General features: G+C 51.3%; 2 protein-coding genes across 3 annotated transcripts in view; both read right to left on the bottom strand.

Annotated features, from left to right (window-relative positions):
- The window catches only part of IFT172 (intraflagellar transport 172), a 42518-nt gene extending 29623 nt beyond the window's left edge, over positions 1-12895 (bottom strand). Inside the window, exons 1-14 of one of the 2 annotated variants that reach the window (XM_002709949.6) lie at positions 12691-12895; positions 7884-8027; positions 7571-7683; positions 7105-7144; positions 6748-6813; positions 6449-6528; positions 6163-6250; positions 5129-5343; positions 4164-4287; positions 3659-3754; positions 2682-2843; positions 2293-2346; positions 1957-2060; positions 1697-1782 (exon numbers count right to left, since the gene is read on the bottom strand). In XM_002709949.6, coding sequence (XP_002709995.3) covers positions 1697-1782; positions 1957-2060; positions 2293-2346; positions 2682-2843; positions 3659-3754; positions 4164-4287; positions 5129-5343; positions 6163-6250; positions 6449-6528; positions 6748-6813; positions 7105-7144; positions 7571-7683; positions 7884-8027; positions 12691-12729 — 1411 coding nt within the window. In that variant the 5' untranslated portion in view covers positions 12730-12895. The remainder of the gene's footprint in view (positions 1-1696; positions 1783-1956; positions 2061-2292; positions 2347-2681; positions 2844-3658; positions 3755-4163; positions 4288-5128; positions 5344-6162; positions 6251-6448; positions 6529-6747; positions 6814-7104; positions 7145-7570; positions 7684-7883; positions 8028-12690) is intronic. The other variant, XM_089326632.1, reaches the window with a different exon arrangement.
- A 1730-nt stretch (positions 12896-14625) lies between these two features.
- On the bottom strand, positions 14626-17662 carry FNDC4 (fibronectin type III domain containing 4). The gene is made up of 7 exons (XM_051841881.3): positions 17264-17662; positions 16946-17090; positions 16740-16855; positions 16323-16527; positions 15820-15909; positions 15416-15540; positions 14626-15228 (listed from the first exon to the last, which is right to left on the bottom strand). The coding sequence occupies exons 2-7, from the start codon at positions 17028-17030 to the stop codon at positions 15193-15195; spliced, it is 657 nt and encodes a 218-aa protein (XP_051697841.2). The 5' UTR covers positions 17031-17090; positions 17264-17662; the 3' UTR covers positions 14626-15192.
- Between the last annotated feature and the right edge of the window lie 766 nt (positions 17663-18428).

Here is an 18428-nt window from a genome sequence, read left to right as displayed (position 1 = left end):
ATGGCAGGAGCCAGGTGCTTCTCCTGGTCTCCCATGGGGTGCAGGGCCCAAGGACTTGGGCCATCCTCCACTGCACTCCTGGCCACAGCAGAGAGCTGGCCTGGAAGAGGGGCAACCGGGACAGAATCTGGCGCCCTGACTGGGACCAGAACCCGGGGTGCCGGCGCCGCAAGGTGGAGGATTAGCCTAATGAGCCACGGCGCCGGCCTTCTTTTTTTTTTTTTAAAGATTTGTTTATTTGAAAGAGTTACACAGAGCGAAAAGGAAAAGCAGAGAGAGAGACATCTTTCTTCCATTGGCTCACTCCCTAACTGTTTGCAATGGCCGGAGCTGCACTGGCCCCTGCACCTCTTCTGATCCAGCTCTCTGCTATGGCCTGGGAAAACAGTAGAAGATGGACCAAGTGCCTGGGGCCCTGCACCCATGTGGGAGACCCAGAAGAAGCTCCTGGCTCCTGGCTTCGGTTTGGCTCAGCTCTGGCCATTGTGACCATCTGGGGAGTGAAACAGAGGATGCAAGACCTTTCTCTCTCTGTCTGTAACTCTCTTAAATAAATAAAACCTTAAAAAAATGAGTTAAGGGAGAGGAACTGGCAATTCACAGAAGTAATCCAAATGGCCAATAAATAAATGAAATGAATACAATCACATATTGTTTCACATACAACAGTGAGCCAAATTATGAGGTCAGGCAATTTCAAGTAATGGAGAGAATATCACACAGCGAGAACTCTAACTGCTGAGGAAGGTGTAAATTGATCCAACCTCTTTGGAGAACAATTTAGAAATTATTTAGTGAAGTTAAAGATATACTTCCTCTATGATTCAGCAGTTCCACTCTACATATAGACTTCTAAACTGAATCACTGTAGTAGTGAAAAATTAACAACTTAAATGTCCACGAATAACAGATGTTAGGATTTGACATAACTGGGTAGGGGTGAATAAGTAATAACATCATTATTAATAGCTAACATTTATTTATTAAGTATTTAATGTGTACCAGAAACTTGCCTAAGGTCTTTTCCTATAAGGCAAATATTAGTTTTATCCCCATTTTGTTGGTGAGGATATGAGAGACAGAAAGGTTATGTAAGTTAGCAGCTAAGATCACACAGGTAGTAAGTAGAGAAGTGGCTGGTTTGACTTGAGCCCCATTCTTACAGTTATACTATATAGGTAAGCCATTCTCTATACTTTTTAGAGAACTCCATATTATTCTCTGTACTTTTTACTATGCTTGAACCATCTCATGATAAAAATTAAATATTAATAAAATAAAATGTATAAATTCAAACATTTGTGAGATGAAAATAAAGTCTTTGTCATTATAGTTACCAACAACAAACTATACAAAAAATAAGCTCTCTTCTAGTTTTAAGAGTCTTTGATTCCATGAAGCCTAAACTGGAAAATTCATAAATTTGCTAATGGTTCCTCTCAAACATTCATAATTTTCGAGTCCTGGTAACATGAATATGGACAGATCTATATAGTATATATGAATGGATATATACTAGACATCCAGGTATAGGCCTATGCATATGGACTGGGCACTACACATATTTACTGTAAGGGTGGAGTTATGTATTTACCTGGTGTCTCTCAGATTCCTGGATTCACCATCTAACACATCCCTGAGATATGGGAGTATAATACAAACATCTATTTCATTATTAAAATTATGAGTGTCTTACCTACAGCAATGGTCTTAATATCAACGAGATAGGCCAATTTCTTATTATCTTCCATTCCTCGCTGACACCGCTCATTAATACGGACGCTGAAATATGAAGGGTGAAGTAAGGCCAAATGGGCATAAGTAGTCAGGATATTTATCAAGGGCTCTGAAGTACTTGTGGGTTGGAGGTTTTAGACTAACCTCAGGAGATAGAATGCAAAAGTCAAAGAGGAATTGTTCTGGGTTGTAAGGATTTAGAGAGCTGTGTGAGGTTACCTGATGAGGTGGGGGTTCATGAATTCAGTGCGTACAGAACCCAGGGTGTCATTACTCCCATATTCCACCAGGGTTAGCTCTCCAGCATTGAAGATCATGCATACCTGGGGAAGAATGGGATTGTTATATGGTAGGAAGGTTGCACGCAGCAGAACAGTAGAGGGAGGTGTACTATCAGTTCAAGGGGACTCCCACGTTTCTCCTTATTCTGTTCCCCTGCCTATCTCAGCCTCTCTCTTTCTTTATCAGCTGTCCCTCCATCCCTTGCCACCCTTCTGACATAGGAGCCAGAAACAGGCTCACCACGATGCTGATGGTCAATCAAGCTCTACTCACATTCTCATTCTCAAAGAAATACTTCTCATTGCCGCCAGATCCCTGCCAGGCTACCTGTAAAGGGAAAACAGACATTGAGAAACAATGTAGACAATCAACTCAGAAACCACTTGAAGAGTGACAAGTGGGAGACAGAGAGATCAAGCGCAGGGAGGCTTTGGCGTTGCACAAATGGCAGATTTTGCCTTGGTCCCTATGTTTCTGATAGACAGCATAAAAACAGTCCAACCATGGTGATTCCTGTTCCAGGACTCCAACCCTCCGAGTCTCATTCCCTGAGAAGAGAACGTTGGCACCTCCCATGGAGATTTTACCCCCAGGGACCCTGGGTTCACAGAGGTAACAAGCCAGGCTGTCCTATTCCCCACCTCTTCACTTTTGGTCCCTACCTCACTCAAGCGATTGGTGTTCAGGTCCCCCAGCAGCAGCGTGTCTGACGTGTGGGCCACCAAGTAACGTTCCTTCCCCAGGATCTTCACCTCTTCCACCTCGTAGCCATAGTGTGACTTGAGCACCACTCGGGTCCCCGACGACAGGTTCTTCACAATCACCTTGGTAAGGGACAAGTCTGAGCCCCTTAGGTTTCCCCGGATCAAAAGAGGGGTGGACATGCTATGCCCTTTGCCCACGTCCACAGTGCTGAACAAAGCCAGCAGCTGGCTTCCTCCCTGGGCCAGGATATTGTTGATGATGGATCCTTATGTTTATTAAGTAGGGCTTCACTATTTAGCAAACGCTTCCATACATACCTCTTTCAATACTCACATGATTCTCAAAGTTCCACTGAGTAAAACCAATCACTCTCTTTTTGTTCTAATAGCTCCCTATACAAACCTTTATATCATTCACCAGAGTGTCTTTTATTTTTTGATATGTTTGTGTTCTTTGCTATAATGATCTCTTTGGTTAAGGAACAATATCCCATAGATACTCATCTACAGATTTTCAACGCCTAACAGTGCTGACACATAGCAGAGAATGTATAAATATCTCTGGAGAGAACGAAAGAATGAAGGAGCAAATGAATACTAAGTGGAAAGAAAGAAGGAAAGAAGTAGATAAAAGGAGAAAGTAGGCTCAGGAACTAAAAACTTAGCTTGCAGCATCATGCCCAGTGAGTTCAGAGGCCCTAAACAAGAGTTCATCTTGGCTGTCCTATTTATCAACTTCCCCAGTCAACAGCATGCATTAAGCCTGAAGCTTAAACATTTTCTTGGAAGAGGTTGGAAGAATGAGCCCTGACACATTCCACTCCGTGGAGCAGCTCTACCAGAAGGATGGCCATTACACTTGACATTGACTGTGGCCAGAAGGCAGGGAATGCACCACACACAACGTCCGAGTGGCAAGCTCTCAAGCTGCTTACCTGGCTAGGTCCCACATAAGTCAACTCAAACTTGTTCTTGTAAATGCTCCTTCGGAGGCAGCAGTCAAATTGTTCCACACCACCACAAAGTGTACCCTAGAAGGAAAGGGAAGGCACAGAGACTAACACACAGCACACAGGCACGGCAGCACATCCAGAGATGGCCTCAAAGCGTTAGGCTGTAGAATCTGAGGCACTGGCAGTGAAAAGACTGGCAGTTGTCGGAAGCGGCAGAAGGACAGACGGAGCAATCACAGGGCTCAAAGGCACTGTATATTGGAGGGATAATAACAGAGAAATCAGCCCAGCCTACACAACTCTGCCCTGTTGGTGTCCACTTAAGTATAAATTTCTCTTTCCTGCCTTTAACACTGAATCTTTAGGTTGGGTTCAGAAGGAGAGAGTAGATTCTTCAGTGTTAGGGAAGAGTGCTTCAGGATAAAGCAGGATATTTTTCTAGTTCGGAGGGGGTCAACAATGAAGAAAAGGGCTAGGAGTAACACACCGCGCACAGCCGTGAGCCATCTCGCTTCCAGGCCAAGGCAGTGATGGTGTATAAGTTAGCAATTTCCTTGGGCCTTGCCTCTTCCCAGATGCTTCTTCGAGGGCTCCAGTTGAACACTCGAAGTCTGAAACAAAGCATTTAACTTTTAGAAGAGAAGGAAGAGACTGGTCTTGCTATCTCAGAGGAAAGACAATAGGAGAACAGATGAGGCGGCAAGTCTAGTAGGAGATGGCACAACGATGGGAAGGAAGGAAGTTGGGAAGATCAAGGCAAAAATAAAATGGAGTACGGGTGATGACAGCGGAGAGAAGAAAAGAAAAAGGGCAGGTGAGAAAAAGGAACCATTAGTGGTAGAGAAGTAATGAAAAAAGAAAAGAGAAATGGGGTCAGGGAAGACAAAGCAACAGAGAAACATAAGACTGACAGGCTTGGGAGACAGGCCTGACAAGGCTGGGTTAAACCCACTCCCAGAACGTGGGGGATCCAGTCCTAGCTGGTTATCTGCTGTTCTGCCATTCATTCCCCAAGCAGCTGAGCACATAGGAAGTACTAACTGCTAATTTAGTCAGTGGAGATAAGAAGATGAGCAAAAAGCCCTCTTCTCAAGGATCTTCAATTTAGCCCGATTGTACACACGAACACCAAACCATAACAGAATGTGATAAACTCCACACCGGTGGTCTGAAAGGGGCAGTGGAGACACGAACGAAATGGAGGTGACTTCTGCTATGGGAGCCCAGGGAGAGGTACGGAGGTGAAACACAGGCACGGTGCATTCTGGAACTGCCAGTGGGCCAATGGATGGCAGGAGCTTGAAGAGGGAAGTGCACGAATGGCCTTCTGAGACTGCCTTTGAAGACATGCCTGATTGTGGTCCAATCTCCCAGTCACTCGCGGGATAATGTGGCTACCGCAGAGGGCGCACGCGGAAAGCGGACAGAAGGTGCGACTGGAGGGGGACCCACCTGTCATAGCTTCCCAGCACCACCGACTGGCCTCCGGGACTTGCTGCAGCTGTGGTGAACTCCCGCTCCTGAGGGTCACGGCTATAATCAAACGTCTGTAGCACGTGTCCTTCCTTTCCGTAGGCCACGATCCTCCGATCACAGCCTGCAGCCACGATGCTGTTCGTTGCCCAAGCCAAGGCATAGGGTGGGCACGGGTGGTTAACCAACTTCCCCTGGGACAGAAGGAGGGCTAATCACTTTCTGAGGACTCCGCCTGGGAAATGCCTCATTTCCAGCACCAGACACTCTCTGACCACCCCACCCTGCAGAGAGCTTCCTCCCAACACCTTCCCACCGTGATACCTCCTAAGTCTGAAGGCTCCACAAACCATCTTTTGGTCTCATCCCTGTGTGCGAGCGTGTGTGTGCAAACACACGACATACACGCACTTTGCTGGCTTCGTGCTCTAGAGAAACCTCAAAGTAGTTGCAGGTTGAAGACCTTTCATATGCGCTTGGTGAAATTCCCCAGAGGCACGCGTCCTGCACTTTAGCCAACACTGTCTCGGCCCACAGAGAGAGCGAGCACGTGGTCCTCTTTTTTAGGGGGCTGAGTTAATTATCTAAATAACTGAGTGTAAATGATTCCAACACAGAGCTATATAAAGCAAAACATCCAAGTTCCCCTTTATCCCTCGTCTTTCCTTTCCCTTCTCCAGGGAAAATGGTTAGCTTTTTTCTATGAATTGATATACATAAATGCATTTTTTAAGCATACATGGGAATAATCTTCACTTTCCCTTCCCCTCAGTCTTCATTCTCTTCGTCTAAAGGTCCCTTCCGCTGAGTCAGCCTTCCTATAAACGGCGAGCTCCAGTCTCCTGAACACCACCCCTTCCTGCGGCAGCGCCCAGCTGTCTCCCTGAGGTCTTCCTCCTTAGCCTGCGCCCTCCTGCGAAGCACCTCCATCTCAACGCCTCAGAGGCCCAACCTCTTCTGGGGGGGCTCCTGGAATCCCCTCTACCCCACCCTAGAGCCCCCTTTATTCATACCTGCGACTCTCCAGAGCCTTCGTCGTCAAAGAAATACCTAACGATGGTACCATCTGCGTGGCCAGAGAGGATTCCTTTCCCAGAGCAGCTAAAAAGGGGGAAGGAGGAAGGGAGAAAAACCTGGGAAGAGATCATTCTCTCTCCCCAGGAAAGTCCCCTTTCTCTGTCAAACTCCACCCTACCTACGGCTCCTGTTTCCAGCCCTCCCATCTTTCATACTACAGTCTCCCAGCCTAGACAGACTTTTCCTAACATTTTTAAGCTCTTGAGACTCTCCCTTACTCACTTTGTTGTCAGTGATACCACGTAAGAGTCTGTCCCATAGATGGTAGACGATTTATTTGTTTTAGTGTTTGCTAAACGAACCTGAAATGAGGGAACAATATAAGCCTGGTTAGGCCACCTTGAACTTCACCCAAAGTCCTAAGGAAAGAAAAAGAAAAGAGCCAAAACAATACAACTGGCGCCCGTGCGTCCCCCGTCCCCCCTTGGCCCCCTGCCCCTCAGGGAGAAGGCAGAGCGCGCTGCTCTCTCCAGAACCGCCTTCCCACCCCCACCTCTCCTGTGCTTCCCCTCCCTCCTTACCTTCCCTTCGGCCAGACCAAAGACAATGATGTACTCTGCCGGCCACTGCAGACAAGTGACAGCACTCTGTGTGGAGACATGATGAGAAGGGCAATGCATCTGTGCGGGTTAGCACAGGTCTAACACGGAGAACACCTCCCCCTCCTCCCCACATGCCACACCCCAATCTCCTATCCCTAAGGAGGGGACACAGCTGGGCTCCTAGCAGAAAAAGAGATGACAGCAGGTGTGCGGACAGGCAGCACGCTCCTCCCAGGACAAGCCTGATTCAGATGTTCCAAAAGGCAACTCCTGGTTACATTTATGAGCAGACACAGTGTGCTCATCTTAAGCTCCCAGGACTGGTCTGAATTTTACCGTCTGGATGAACTTGTTGCAGATGACTTTCTTGTCACCCCTGCCAAGCAAAAGGAGGGAAAGCCCATTAAAAACCACTTCCATAAGTAAACGGCCAAAAAATCATGCTGAGGGAAGGGAAGAAAGAGCAAACACCTTCCCTGGCCTCTAGAGTTTCCTACCGCTCTGTAGAAGGCCGGAAGGAGGCCTCTGAGGCAGCTCGAGGAGCTTGGGAACAATTCATAGCAAAGACGCAACACCCTCTAGATCCCAGAATCTCACAGGGCCTCCTGTGGACCCCAGACTGATGGGACGGCAGAACACGGGGGCAGGCAATGGGAGGGAAGGAACAGCAGACTCCAGAAAGTCTCTGTCATTCCTGCCTGGACTTGGCTCTCCATCCCACTCTTCCCCCTCCCCAGTGGGGCACTTCTCTTGCCCTCCCCTTCTTTGCTGGGCCATCCTATCTCCCAGTTTCTAGCCTCACCAATCTTCTCCAATCTTGTAGACATAGATGATGTTGTCAGTCTGTCCTATGGCAATTTTAGTGGAGTCAGGAGAAAAAGCCATGCCTTTCACCATGTAGCTCTTTCTGCCATACTAAAAGTCCAAAAAAAAAAAAAATCACACTGAGTATACACAAGAGAAAAAATGTACATGTGTGTTCTAACAGTCTGCAGAGATGTATTCCAAGAAAAGCTGGAATAGGCCATTTCCTAAGCCTATGGCAAGCAGGTGGGCTAGGAAGTCTTCCAAATTTGTACAGCCCATCCCTAGGCACACAGAAGTACCCTCTTTACCTTCATGTCAGCTGGTTTGGTGGAGAATTTATCTCTTCGCTCCCCATGTTCATCATACAGCAATACCACTCGGTCCACGGTGCAGACAGCAAATTTGGCATTGTTCTGGGACCAAGCCATGCAGGTCACTTTTGCAGCTCCATCCTGCAGAGAAACATGGGTATCACAGGGGGTGGCCTTACCTGCCACAACGCTGGCCTGGCCCCAAGTTCCACTGTTTCTATGGTGATTTTAGTCAATTTTCTTCCTTTCATGGTTTTGTTTTTGTTTTTTGTGTTTTTTTTTTTTTGTTTTTTTTTTTTTTTGACAGGCAGAGTAGACAGTGAGAGAGAGAGAGAGAGAGAGAGAGAGAGAGAGAGAGAAAGGTCTTCCTTTTGCCATTGGTTCACCCTCCAATGGCCGCTGCGGCCGGCGCGCTGCGGCCAGCACACCACGCTGATCCGAAGCCAGGAGCCAGGTGCTTCTCCTGGTCTCCTATGGGGTGCAGAGCCCAAGGACTTGGGCCATCCTCCACTGCACTCCCGGGCCATAGCAGAGAGCTGGCCTGGAAGAGGGGCAACCGGGACAGAATCCGGCGCCCCGACCGGGACTAGAACCTGGTGTGCCAGTGCCGCAAGGCGGAGGATTAGCCTATTGAGCCACGGCGCCGGCTCCTTTCATGGTCTTTTCCTTATTTTTTATTATTATTTTTTTAATTCGAAAGAGTTACAGAGAGAGAGGCAGAGACAGAGAGGGTGAGATCTTCCAGCTATTGGTTCACTCCCAGATGGCCACAAAGGTCAGAGCTGGGCCAGGCAGAAGGAGCTTCATCCAGGCCTCCCGGGTTGGTGGCAGGGGAGGGTCATCTTTTATTATTATTTTATTTTATTTTATTTATTTATTTATTTATTTATTTATTTTTTTGACAGGCAGAGTGGACAGTGAGAGAGAGAGAGACAGAGAAAGGTCTTCCTTTGCCGTTGGTTCACCCTCCAATGGCCGCCGCACTGTGGCCAGCGGATTGTGCTGATCCGATGGCAGGAGCCAGGTACTTATCCTGGTCTCCCATGGGGTGCAGGGCCCAAGTACTTGGGCCATCCTCCACTGCACTCGCTGGCCACAGCAGAGAGCTGGCCTGGAAGGGGGGCAACTAGGACAGAATCCAGCGCCCCGACCAGGACTAGAACCCGGTGTGCCGGCGCCGCAAGGCAGAGGATTAGCCTAGTGAGCTGCGGCGCCGGCCGGGAGGCTCATCTTACACTGCTTTCCCAGGCACACCTGCAGGGAGCTGGATTGGAATCCCAGTAGCCAGAACTTGAATCAGCGCTCATATGGGATGCCAGTATCACAAGCGGTGGCTTAACCTGCTATGTCACAATGCTGGACCCTTGTCCCTTCCTTAAAACAAAGAAGTCTGGGGCCAGCACTATGGCACAGCAGGTTAAGCCACTGCCTAGGATGCTGGGATCCCATATGGGCTCCAGATGAAGTCCCAGCAGCTCCACTTCTGATCCAGCTCCCTGCTAATGTGCCTAGGAAAGCAAGGGAAGATGGCCCAAATGCTTGGACCCCTGCACCCACATGGGAGGCCCAAAAGAAGCTATAGGCTCCTGGCTTTGGCTGGGGTCCTTGCTGTTGCAGGCATCTGGGGAGTGAACCAGCAGATGGAAGATTTCTCTCTTTCTGCTTCTCTCTCTGTGTGTGACTCTGCCTTTCAGATAAATAAATAAATCTTTAATAAATAAATAAATCTTTGAGAGAGAGAGAGAGAGAGATGCCTGTGGTTCATCCTGGACTCCAAGGCTATCAGACCCAAGACTGGGAGAACAATGTGTTTCTAGACACCCACAATGCAAATGCACTAAGAGGCAAAGTGCCAAATAAACTGCACCAATGTGTCAGTGTAATGGGCTCTTTGCTCCCTTGTATCCCAGATCTGCTACTGGAATAAATTCAAGCAGTCTGACAAGCTTTCTCCTTTTTTTTTTTTTTTCATGCTTTATTTATTTGAAAGGCAGAGTTAGAGAGAGAGAGAGAGAAATATCTTCCATCTGCTGGTTCACTCGTCAAATGCCTGCAACAGCCAGAGCGGGGCCAGGCCGATATGAAGCCTGGAGCCAGGAGCTTCCTCTGGGTCACCCACATGGGTGCAGGGACCCAAGCACTTGGGCCACCCTATACTGTTTTCCCAGGCCAACAGCAAAGAGCTGGATCAGAGGTGGAGCAGCCAGGACTCAAACCGGCACCCACATGAGATGCCAGTGCCAGCGGGCAGCAACTTTACCTGCTACATCACAGTGTGGACCCCAAGTGCAGGTCTTCAGCTACGCATTCAATTGATATATTTTGAGTACTCTACTGAGAAAGGCTCTTGGAGAGAGACACAGAGTGCAACTTATCCCTAGGAGTTACTAAGCTGGTACAAAGTAAGAAGAGTCCCATAAAAGAAGTGTGTTATACAGTTTCATTTGGAGAAGCCCAAGATAATTTTATACTTACATGATCAAAATTAGGATTTGAAGAATGGATACTGTTGAGTAGGAAATTACAATGAATAACATAAGCAAAGGCAAGTTCTGGTCAAGGAAGAGTAACTTAGGCTAGCTGAAACTACTATGTAAATAGAATAGGGGGGCTGGCATTGTGGCACGGCAGAGTAGGCTATGGCCTGTGATGCCAGCACGCCATATGAGTGCTGGTTGGAGTCCCAGCTGCTCCTCTTCCCATCCAGCTCCCTGCTAATGCACCTGGGAAGGCAGTAGAAGATGGACCAAGTGCTTGGGCCCCCATGTGGGAGACCTGGATGGGGTTCCAGGCTCCTGATTTCAGCTTGGCTGAGCCCTGGTCATTATGATAATTTGGGGAGTGAACCAACAGATGGAAGATCTTCTTCTCCCCTTCTCTCTGTAACTATACCTTTCAAATAAATAAATAAAAATAGAGGAGGTAAAGCAGGAAAAACAGACTGGGCCAGTTCAAGAAAAACCTCTGAAGTGAAGCTAAGGAGTTTGGGGCTAAAGTGGCAAAGAGGAAGAGACAGTGAAAGGTATAGAATGGGTACAAGATAATTAGAGTTGCAACTTAGGATGAAAAATGCTATTCGTCCTCTCCTTAACTCTCCACTTCACGGGGATCCAAGCTGGAAGTGATCATCTGGTGGGTTATTCTCAGCATCTGTCCCTTCCACCACCAGCTCTGCTTCCCTGTGGTTCTGCCACTAAGGACTGCCTCCATGAAACAAAACACATTTAGCTTCTGTTCCAGTTGTTTAATTCCTCGCGCTCTAGAGCTCTGACTTCATCACCTTTCACTCTTAAGCCATCTACCCCCAAAATCAGAAGGAAAAAGGTTCCCTTTCACAACACAACAAAACCAAGCCAGAAAGCAGCCACACCACGGCCATTCTCTTTCCAGTCTTCATTACTTGAGGCTGGAAGGACTGAGAGTTCCTCCCTGAGCTTTGCTAATTATCCCGCCTCATGGCTGCGCCCAATCCTGGGCCTTGGCCGTACTTGCACCATGACATCATCTAATTTTCAGAGACTGAAGGATTTCATTTCCTATTTTTCCATTAAGGTAAAGGAATTTTAAATTACAGATTCAGAGGGCAGCTCACTGAGCAATGAGAACAGTGCTCTCTTGTTCTAATTTCCTTCTATTATGAATGCATTTTGAAAAAAGAGACTTTTTTAATTCCATTTCCACAAACTTAAAAAAAAAAGTATTCACTAAAAAAAGGCAGAGATAGAGGCAGACAGAAATATTCCACCACTGGCTCACTCCCTAAATGCTTACAACAGCTAGGGCTGGGCCAGGAAAGGAGACCCCGGAACTCAATCCAGGTCTTCCATGGTGGTGGCAAGGACCCAAGTACTTGATCCACCACCTGCTGCTTCCCAGGGCGTCAAATGCCACTTCTGGGAAGCATTCTTGATGCCAACAATTAATTAATTTTCCTTTCTCACAATAAATACCTCAAAGGACAGTCACAGAATCCAATGAGGCAGGGAATAGACTAGGCCTGCTGGTGTCTGACATGCAGCATCCCATTTTAGTTCATAATTCTGGCGTAGATGCTACTGCTATTCCCCCTTTCCAGGTGGGGAAGGTGAGGCACAGAAAAGAAGGACTTTCCCCAAGTTTACAACTCCCACCACACATGGGAGATGGTCATGGTTTGCAGCTAAATCCGGGTACAGCTGACTCTATAAACCACAATCCTGCCTTTCAGCTATGCTGCCTGGGATATACTAAGCACTCAATAATGAAGATATTCTTACCAGCTTTATATTATCCTGTGGTTTCAGCTTGGTCAAACCATTTTCACATTGCCTTTCAGTTTACAATGCTCTTTGGCGTTTGTACTTAACTCTCCCCCGAAACCTCTTGAGTTGCTATTATCGGTACTCTGGTTTTCAAAACGGAGAAGCCAGTGAGTGTTCGGAGAGGGACGCTGTGTGACAAGGACTACGGTCAGACAGCAGGATACTTGGTTAAAGGGTAGCGGAGCTGGGACGAAACCGTTTCGGGACTCCTCCCCCGCTGCCCGGCCTCTTCCGAATCCGACGAGCTCCGGCTTCACCGTCAGAACCAAAGGTTCAGCACGGGGCCTGGCACACCACCGGCATTTATGGAATGTAATGAAAACCACAATGGCTAGCGGTCCACCTCGCCTACTCCACGCCGGACCAACGGGGCAGAGTCGGATTGCCGCCGCAAACTTTGCGCTCTGCACACAGTAGGCGCCCAACATCATTAAACTGCAGTTCCCTTACTGTTCTGGGAACGTAGGGCGGGCGGGGGAGGGGAGAGACACGCAACTCCTCACCTGAGGGCTCAGCAGGGTCCTCAGGTGCTTCAACTGCATGGCGCACACCTGTCTCTCAGCTGCTACCCGACAGCGACAACTCCCGTGGTTACCTGGACAACCCGTCACGCAGCAGCAGCGACAGCCGCGGACGCTTACGCGACCCGAGCGCAACACACGTCGCAGGGTCACACGTAGGTGCGCGCCGAAGAAAACAGAACGTGCGCAAGCGCGATGAAAGCGAGGGCGGGCCCTCGAGAGGGTGGAATCCTCTCCTGACCAATCCCGTCGCTGTCTGCAAACCCAAGCCCAAGCCCCGCCCACGGGCTTCGGCAAACTCCGGGTCCTACGTAATCGTAATCGTAATGTAGGCTTTCTCGCTCTTTGAGTGCTTGTACGTGACTGAGTGCATTCTCTTTGAATCCTTACAACTTCTGGGGAGAGCAGCGCGGCTGCTGTGATAGCCCTCTTGCAATCGACCGAAAGGGACCCAAATAGGCTATGCAGCTTGCACAGGATCACGGGACTAATACCGATAGCTAACAGTGAATATTCAGTATGTGCAAAGTGTACGCGCGTGTTGTCACTTAATCTCAAAACCACCTTTTGAAGGGGATAGCATTATTATTAGCCACATTTTACCAACCGGGAGACTTGAGATTAGAGGGGTCGCTTGCCCAAACTAACGCAGTCAGTACCGGATGGAACTAGGATTCAACCCAGAGCTGATTTCAACCCAGTGATTCCATTCCTTCCCAACTCCTAGCTCGTTATCACCGCGTTTTGCTTCTGTATATTCCCCCTGACACTCTTGTCCCAAGAAATGAGGGTGATTCCAGAGTTTGAGATGTGAGTGTTATGGAACTCTTGACCGGGGAAAGACAAAATGCCCCGGATGGGTAGGTGAGACTGCTGCTTAGAGCAGGTTGCTTTTAGGGTTCAGGGGGCAGGGCAGACCAAAGCTTGGCACACCTGAGAGGTTCTGGCTAAGCCTTGTGATACCTGGGCTGGCAGCGTGGTTAGTTAAAGATAGTGACTTCTTGATCTTTGTTTGGGTTAGGGTCCCTTTGAGACTTTCTGTTCTAATTTCTTGTAGCATAGCAGAGAGATCAAAAAGCTCAAAAGGAGTTCTTCATAATCGCCGTTGGGAATGACCCATAACCCTCCAGAAAGTGTCTCATATGCTCTCCATTTAGACTCTGTGTCTTTCCCCCGCTGGAGTTGAGAATGTCAGTAGGTATTTCTTTCACTGCCACCAACTCCCCATTGCAAGTAAGGAAAGCACGGGGAATAGCCCCCTTTTTCCACAGGACACAAGTAGGCCTCAGAGCCCATATTATAATGCTTTTGACAGGGGAGACACAATCCCTTAGTTTTATTTCCAGAATCACCCTCAGGTCATGGTGGCTAAGCGTGAATACAAACTCATTTTTGCTCAACAGTTGTTATTCACTTGGACCTGCTGAACAGAGACAAAAATGAAAGGGAGAGCAAAGGCAAGAATGCAGTCACAGGAACACACAGGACAGGAGCAGGTGGCACAGAGGGATCCACTTCTGTCAGTCCTGTGTGGACCATTAGCCCCGTGGTAATGAAGGAATCCGAACATGAAATGGTGCGGAGCTGGCTGCCAGTGTCAGCAGTAAAGACGGAAAGGCTGGCGGCCCTCTCGCGTGATAGAGCTTAGTCTCCACCGGTGCTGGAAGCGCTCACGTCTTTTCTCCTTTCCCTCCTTCTCACCAAACAAAGCAAAAGAAATTAGGCCTTAGCGTCCTACACCCTTTCTTCTGGGTCATCCCTGTCCACCCATTCCAGGCTAGAGAACAGAAGCGAGCACCTGCCAGTGAGTCTGCGCCTCTCGAGTTGGAGGTGATTTGAGGGCCCCCCTGGAGAGCCAGGAGAGGGACAAGGCGGGGCCACGTCTTCAGCACACTGTACAGTATACCACACAGTCAGTTCCAGTTTGTCCAAGAACCTTTATTGGAAAAATGTCCAAGGGGCGAGATCACCAGCAGCTGGAGGGGCTGCCGGTGAGCGGGGGAGCACCTGAGGCTCCGTGGAAGACATTAGAGTAGTGCAGTACAGCATCTGCCTCTAGGCCCGGACGACGCCTTCTGTCTGCTGGGAGAGGAGGAGGGCCCGCTGCAGCGCCCCTCTCTGAGGCCCAGAGGCAAGACGTGAGAGCAGCTGGGGGTGCCGAGAGTCCTGATGCAGGTGAAATGGGGCCCCTCTTTGGGACTGAATGGGGTAGTGTTGAACAGGTCACGCTCCCCTGGCCCTGCGGGATGGGAGGAGCTATCCCATCTCACAGCCGCTCTCCAGGTCCAGGGGTGCAGGCTCTAACAGACCTACCTTCTGGCCCTCCTCACAGTGGAAAGAGGATGGGTACCAGCCTGAGAGTGTGGGAGCACCATCACCCTCTGGGAGACTCGGGCAGATCACCGTCGTAGGCTGTCCCTGAGCCTGACCCCAGCCCCATCCCCAGGTCCTTAGCGCAGCTGTCTTCGAGTTCTGTTTCGTCACTCAAACGTCGATGGTGTTGATGGATGGTGACTTTTTCTGTGAAAGAAAATGGCCTGGGTCTCTAATTTCCGGAATGTAGTGGGCGCCCCCCGTGCTCGCCGGCCTCCCCACCCCCGGACCGTCCATTCTCCTGCCTGTCCTGCCCCTTTTTGCCCTCTGCCTTCCCCTGGCTGCTCCTCTGGGGTAAAGTCTCCCTTGCCACCCTCACTGGCCCCCACATCACCTGTCTCGTCCCCACTGGCCTTCCCTGAGGACTGTGTTCTGGCCCCTTCCCCTTCTCCTTGGGGTTGTTGTTGGAGTCGTTGTCCTTGATGATGTCATACTGACGGCAGAACAGCCCAATTACAGCTGAAACACAACAATACAGTCTCAGCCTTGAAGGGTAGCACCGTACCCACACAGCTTATAGACGGTGCAGGGAGAAACTCCTTGATGTCCTGGTGCCCAGGCGATCTTCCTCTCTGGGCTCCAACAGCCTCCTCTCATTCTCTTCAAACTTCTCCCGATCAGCCGCCCTCCGGTAAGCGTCTCCCCGCTGCTCTCCTGACACCCTTGGTCACCTCCTGCCTGCCCGCACTGAGTCTCACTCTCTAAGTCCCTGGGCCCCCCACCCAGCTGCTTACTCACCAGCCCACATGAGCAACACCACCACAATGATGACCACCTCCCCCGTCTGCAGCGGCCGCTCTCCGTCCAGGCCCTCCACCGTGATGTCACCTGACAAAGGAGGAGAGACAGACTCCGGGTGACTGGGAGCCAGCTAGCGATGGAGCATCTGGGGGAGGGGGCGGAGTTAGACTAGACCCATTGGGTTGCCCCTGAAGTTGCTGTAGGGCAGCTCCCCCCTGGAGGACACCATTGGTGGACAGGTGGCGAAAAACAAAAAGGCAGAAGGGCTACAGGTCAGGTACTTGCTCAGGAAGGCTGCACGTGATGCTAAGAAATGAGGTTGGGTGAAAAGAGGCTGAAAAGCCCATCCCCTAAATGATTCCTTATGGCCTGGCTCTACCCAGCCGCTGCCCACCTGCTTTCGCTTCCTTTCCTGGCAGTACAAGGAATTAAATCATCCTGCTATTCATTGAAGCCCAGTAGCTAAAGCCAGGGCGTCCAGTAGCTCCGATCCTCCTCACCTGGGCTGGAGCTGTTGGAGGGTAGTCGGTCAGAACCCTTGAGAGTTCGGAAGTGCACCCGGGGCCCTGGAGGGCTCTCTCCTCGGAGGCCGATGCTCCTGACCTGCACCGTGTAGTCACTGTCCTCAGCCAGGCCCCAGAGCGCACAAGCCCGTGTGGTCGTGTTCACCTCTCTGATCACACGCTGCCCGGGGCCGTTCTGCCGCTGCAGGGAGATGAGGGCACGGCCTCATTCCAGGCCCGCGCCACAGGGCTCACCCAGAGCATCCAAGAACTCCAAGAGGGGGAGGATGGAAAGGGCCGCTGGAGCTGGGAAACGCTAGCCTCCCTCCCGGCTTCCCACCTCTGCCCGGGGAGTTCCGAGGAAGTCCAGAGAGCCAAGGACACGGGTTGGGGCGGTGGGAGGGTGGGTCGTACTTGCTGGGAAATGGAGTAGCCAATGACGATGTTGCCTTCTGGGACGTCCCAGGACACGGTGGCTGAGTTGGCTCTGAGGTGAGTGACAGTCACATTCACAGGAGAGGGCGGCCGATCTGCGGGTGCCAGGGTGTGAGCAGGCTAACAGGTTTCCCCCACAGGCCCTCTCCGGTCGGCCCCCACCCCGCTCCGACCTCTTTACTCACCCGCTCTCACAAAGCCCAGGTCGCAGCTGACCAGCAAGAGGACCGTGGGGCTTAGATATGGGGAGAGGGGCATCAGCGAAGCCATGGTCCCCACCGCGTCCGCTGCGGGGCACGAGGGTATCCGCTTGACATTCCAGGCGGGGTCCTGGCGCCAGCAGGAGTTGTGCGAGGTCAAGGGCTGCCCAGAATGTACGGCGGGCAAGCCGCCGTCCCGGGCGCCTGGGGCCCGCAGCCGCTCTCCCGCGTTCCCCCAGCTCCTCCCCCGCCCCCGTATTAGCCCTGCGCCCCCCGCGCGCGGTCCGCCCTGCCCACACCCACCTCCGCGGGTCCTCGCGGTCGGTCAGGCCTCGAGGGGCTGCTCGGTGCCCAGAGCGGGGCCCATCGCCCGACTCCGGCGCTGCCCCTACCCCATCCCGGCGCCGGCCCGGCGAGGCGGGCAGCGCGGGGCCGAGCTGCGGAGGGGGCAGAGGCGGCGCGGGCACGGGCGCGGGTCTGGGGAGCCCCCCCACCTCAAGCTCAGACTGGTCGCGCAGCCTGCCAGGGAGCAGGGGGCGTTGCCGGAGCGGCCTGGCCGCGGGCCTGGGTCCCCCGGCGCGAGGCAGTGCGGCTGCCCCCGCCAGCCCCTGCAGCGGGATGTGACCGTCCCGGCGAGCCAGCCGCCGCCTTCCGCAGCGCTGGCCCGGCTCGCACCGCCGCAGCCCGGCCGGGACGTGCGGGCCCGCCCCGCCCCGCCGGGGCTCTCGCCGCCGTCATCCCCCGCCCCCAACCCGGTTCTCTCGGGGCTCCTCCCACGACCCTCTCAATGGCGGCCTCCCGGGTCCCGCCGGCTCGCTCGCCTCGCTCAGCCGCGAGCCGGCGGGGGCGCGGGGACCCGCGCAGTGGCGAGGGTCTCGGGCACCTGGGAGGAGGGGGTCTGCTGCGGGCGCGGGAGGGCTGAGGGGTGGCGAGGAGGATGGTTTGAGCCATCTCCTGCTTGCAGACTGCGTCAGCTTTTTAAATGTCTTTGCCATTCATCGCCTGGCCGGATTCCGTTCGCCTCCTCATTCATTCTTTCATTTATTCAACAAATATGTATTGAGCGTCTCCTATGGGTCTGACATTACCATAAGAGCTGAGCGCGGCGATTGTTAAGAGGGCTAGGTTTAGAGAGCGTTAACGAGCAAAGACCTTTAGCTTTTCTTTTTCTTTCTTTCTTTCTTTTTTTTTTAAACTCTGCGGTTTTGAAGAAATGAACCTGCGCTTCAGGTAGCCCACCTGTGAAGCAGAGCGAATGCAAGCCCACAAGGCTGTGCTGAGGACCAAATGAGACACCCTTGGGAGGGATCTTCACAAATCTAAGGCGCCCACCGTGTGAATGGGCGATTATGATCTTTGGCACCCACTTAGTGACTTTGTTCACTCAACAACCACAGAGCCTTAAAGTTATTTAAACTCTTGGCTTAGCATGACATCTGGGAGAGGAGTGTGCCTGAGCGTGGGTCCT

This window comes from Oryctolagus cuniculus, chromosome 2 (genome assembly GCF_051225735.1).
Source record: "Oryctolagus cuniculus isolate XC-2025 breed Fujian yellow rabbit chromosome 2, ASM5122573v1, whole genome shotgun sequence".
Taxonomy (NCBI): Eukaryota; Metazoa; Chordata; class Mammalia; order Lagomorpha; family Leporidae; genus Oryctolagus; species Oryctolagus cuniculus.
Note: the sequence above shows the minus strand (reverse complement) of the source record. Positions and strands in the feature narration are given on the sequence as shown.

Bases quoted from the DNA above. Each gene is read 5' to 3' on its own strand.
- FNDC4 (XM_051841881.3), bottom strand. From the start codon at position 17,030: ATGGCTTCGCTGATGCCCCTCTCCCCATATCTAAGCCCCACGGTCCTC. The intron at 15,541-15,819 runs GTGAGTAAGCAG...GTTGTGTTTCAG, and splicing joins GGTGTTGCTCATGTGGGCTG to CTGTAATTGGGCTGTTCTGC. The intron at 15,229-15,415 runs GTGATGTGGGGG...TTTCTTTCACAG, and splicing joins GGCCAGTGGGGACGAGACAG to AAAAAGTCACCATCCATCAA.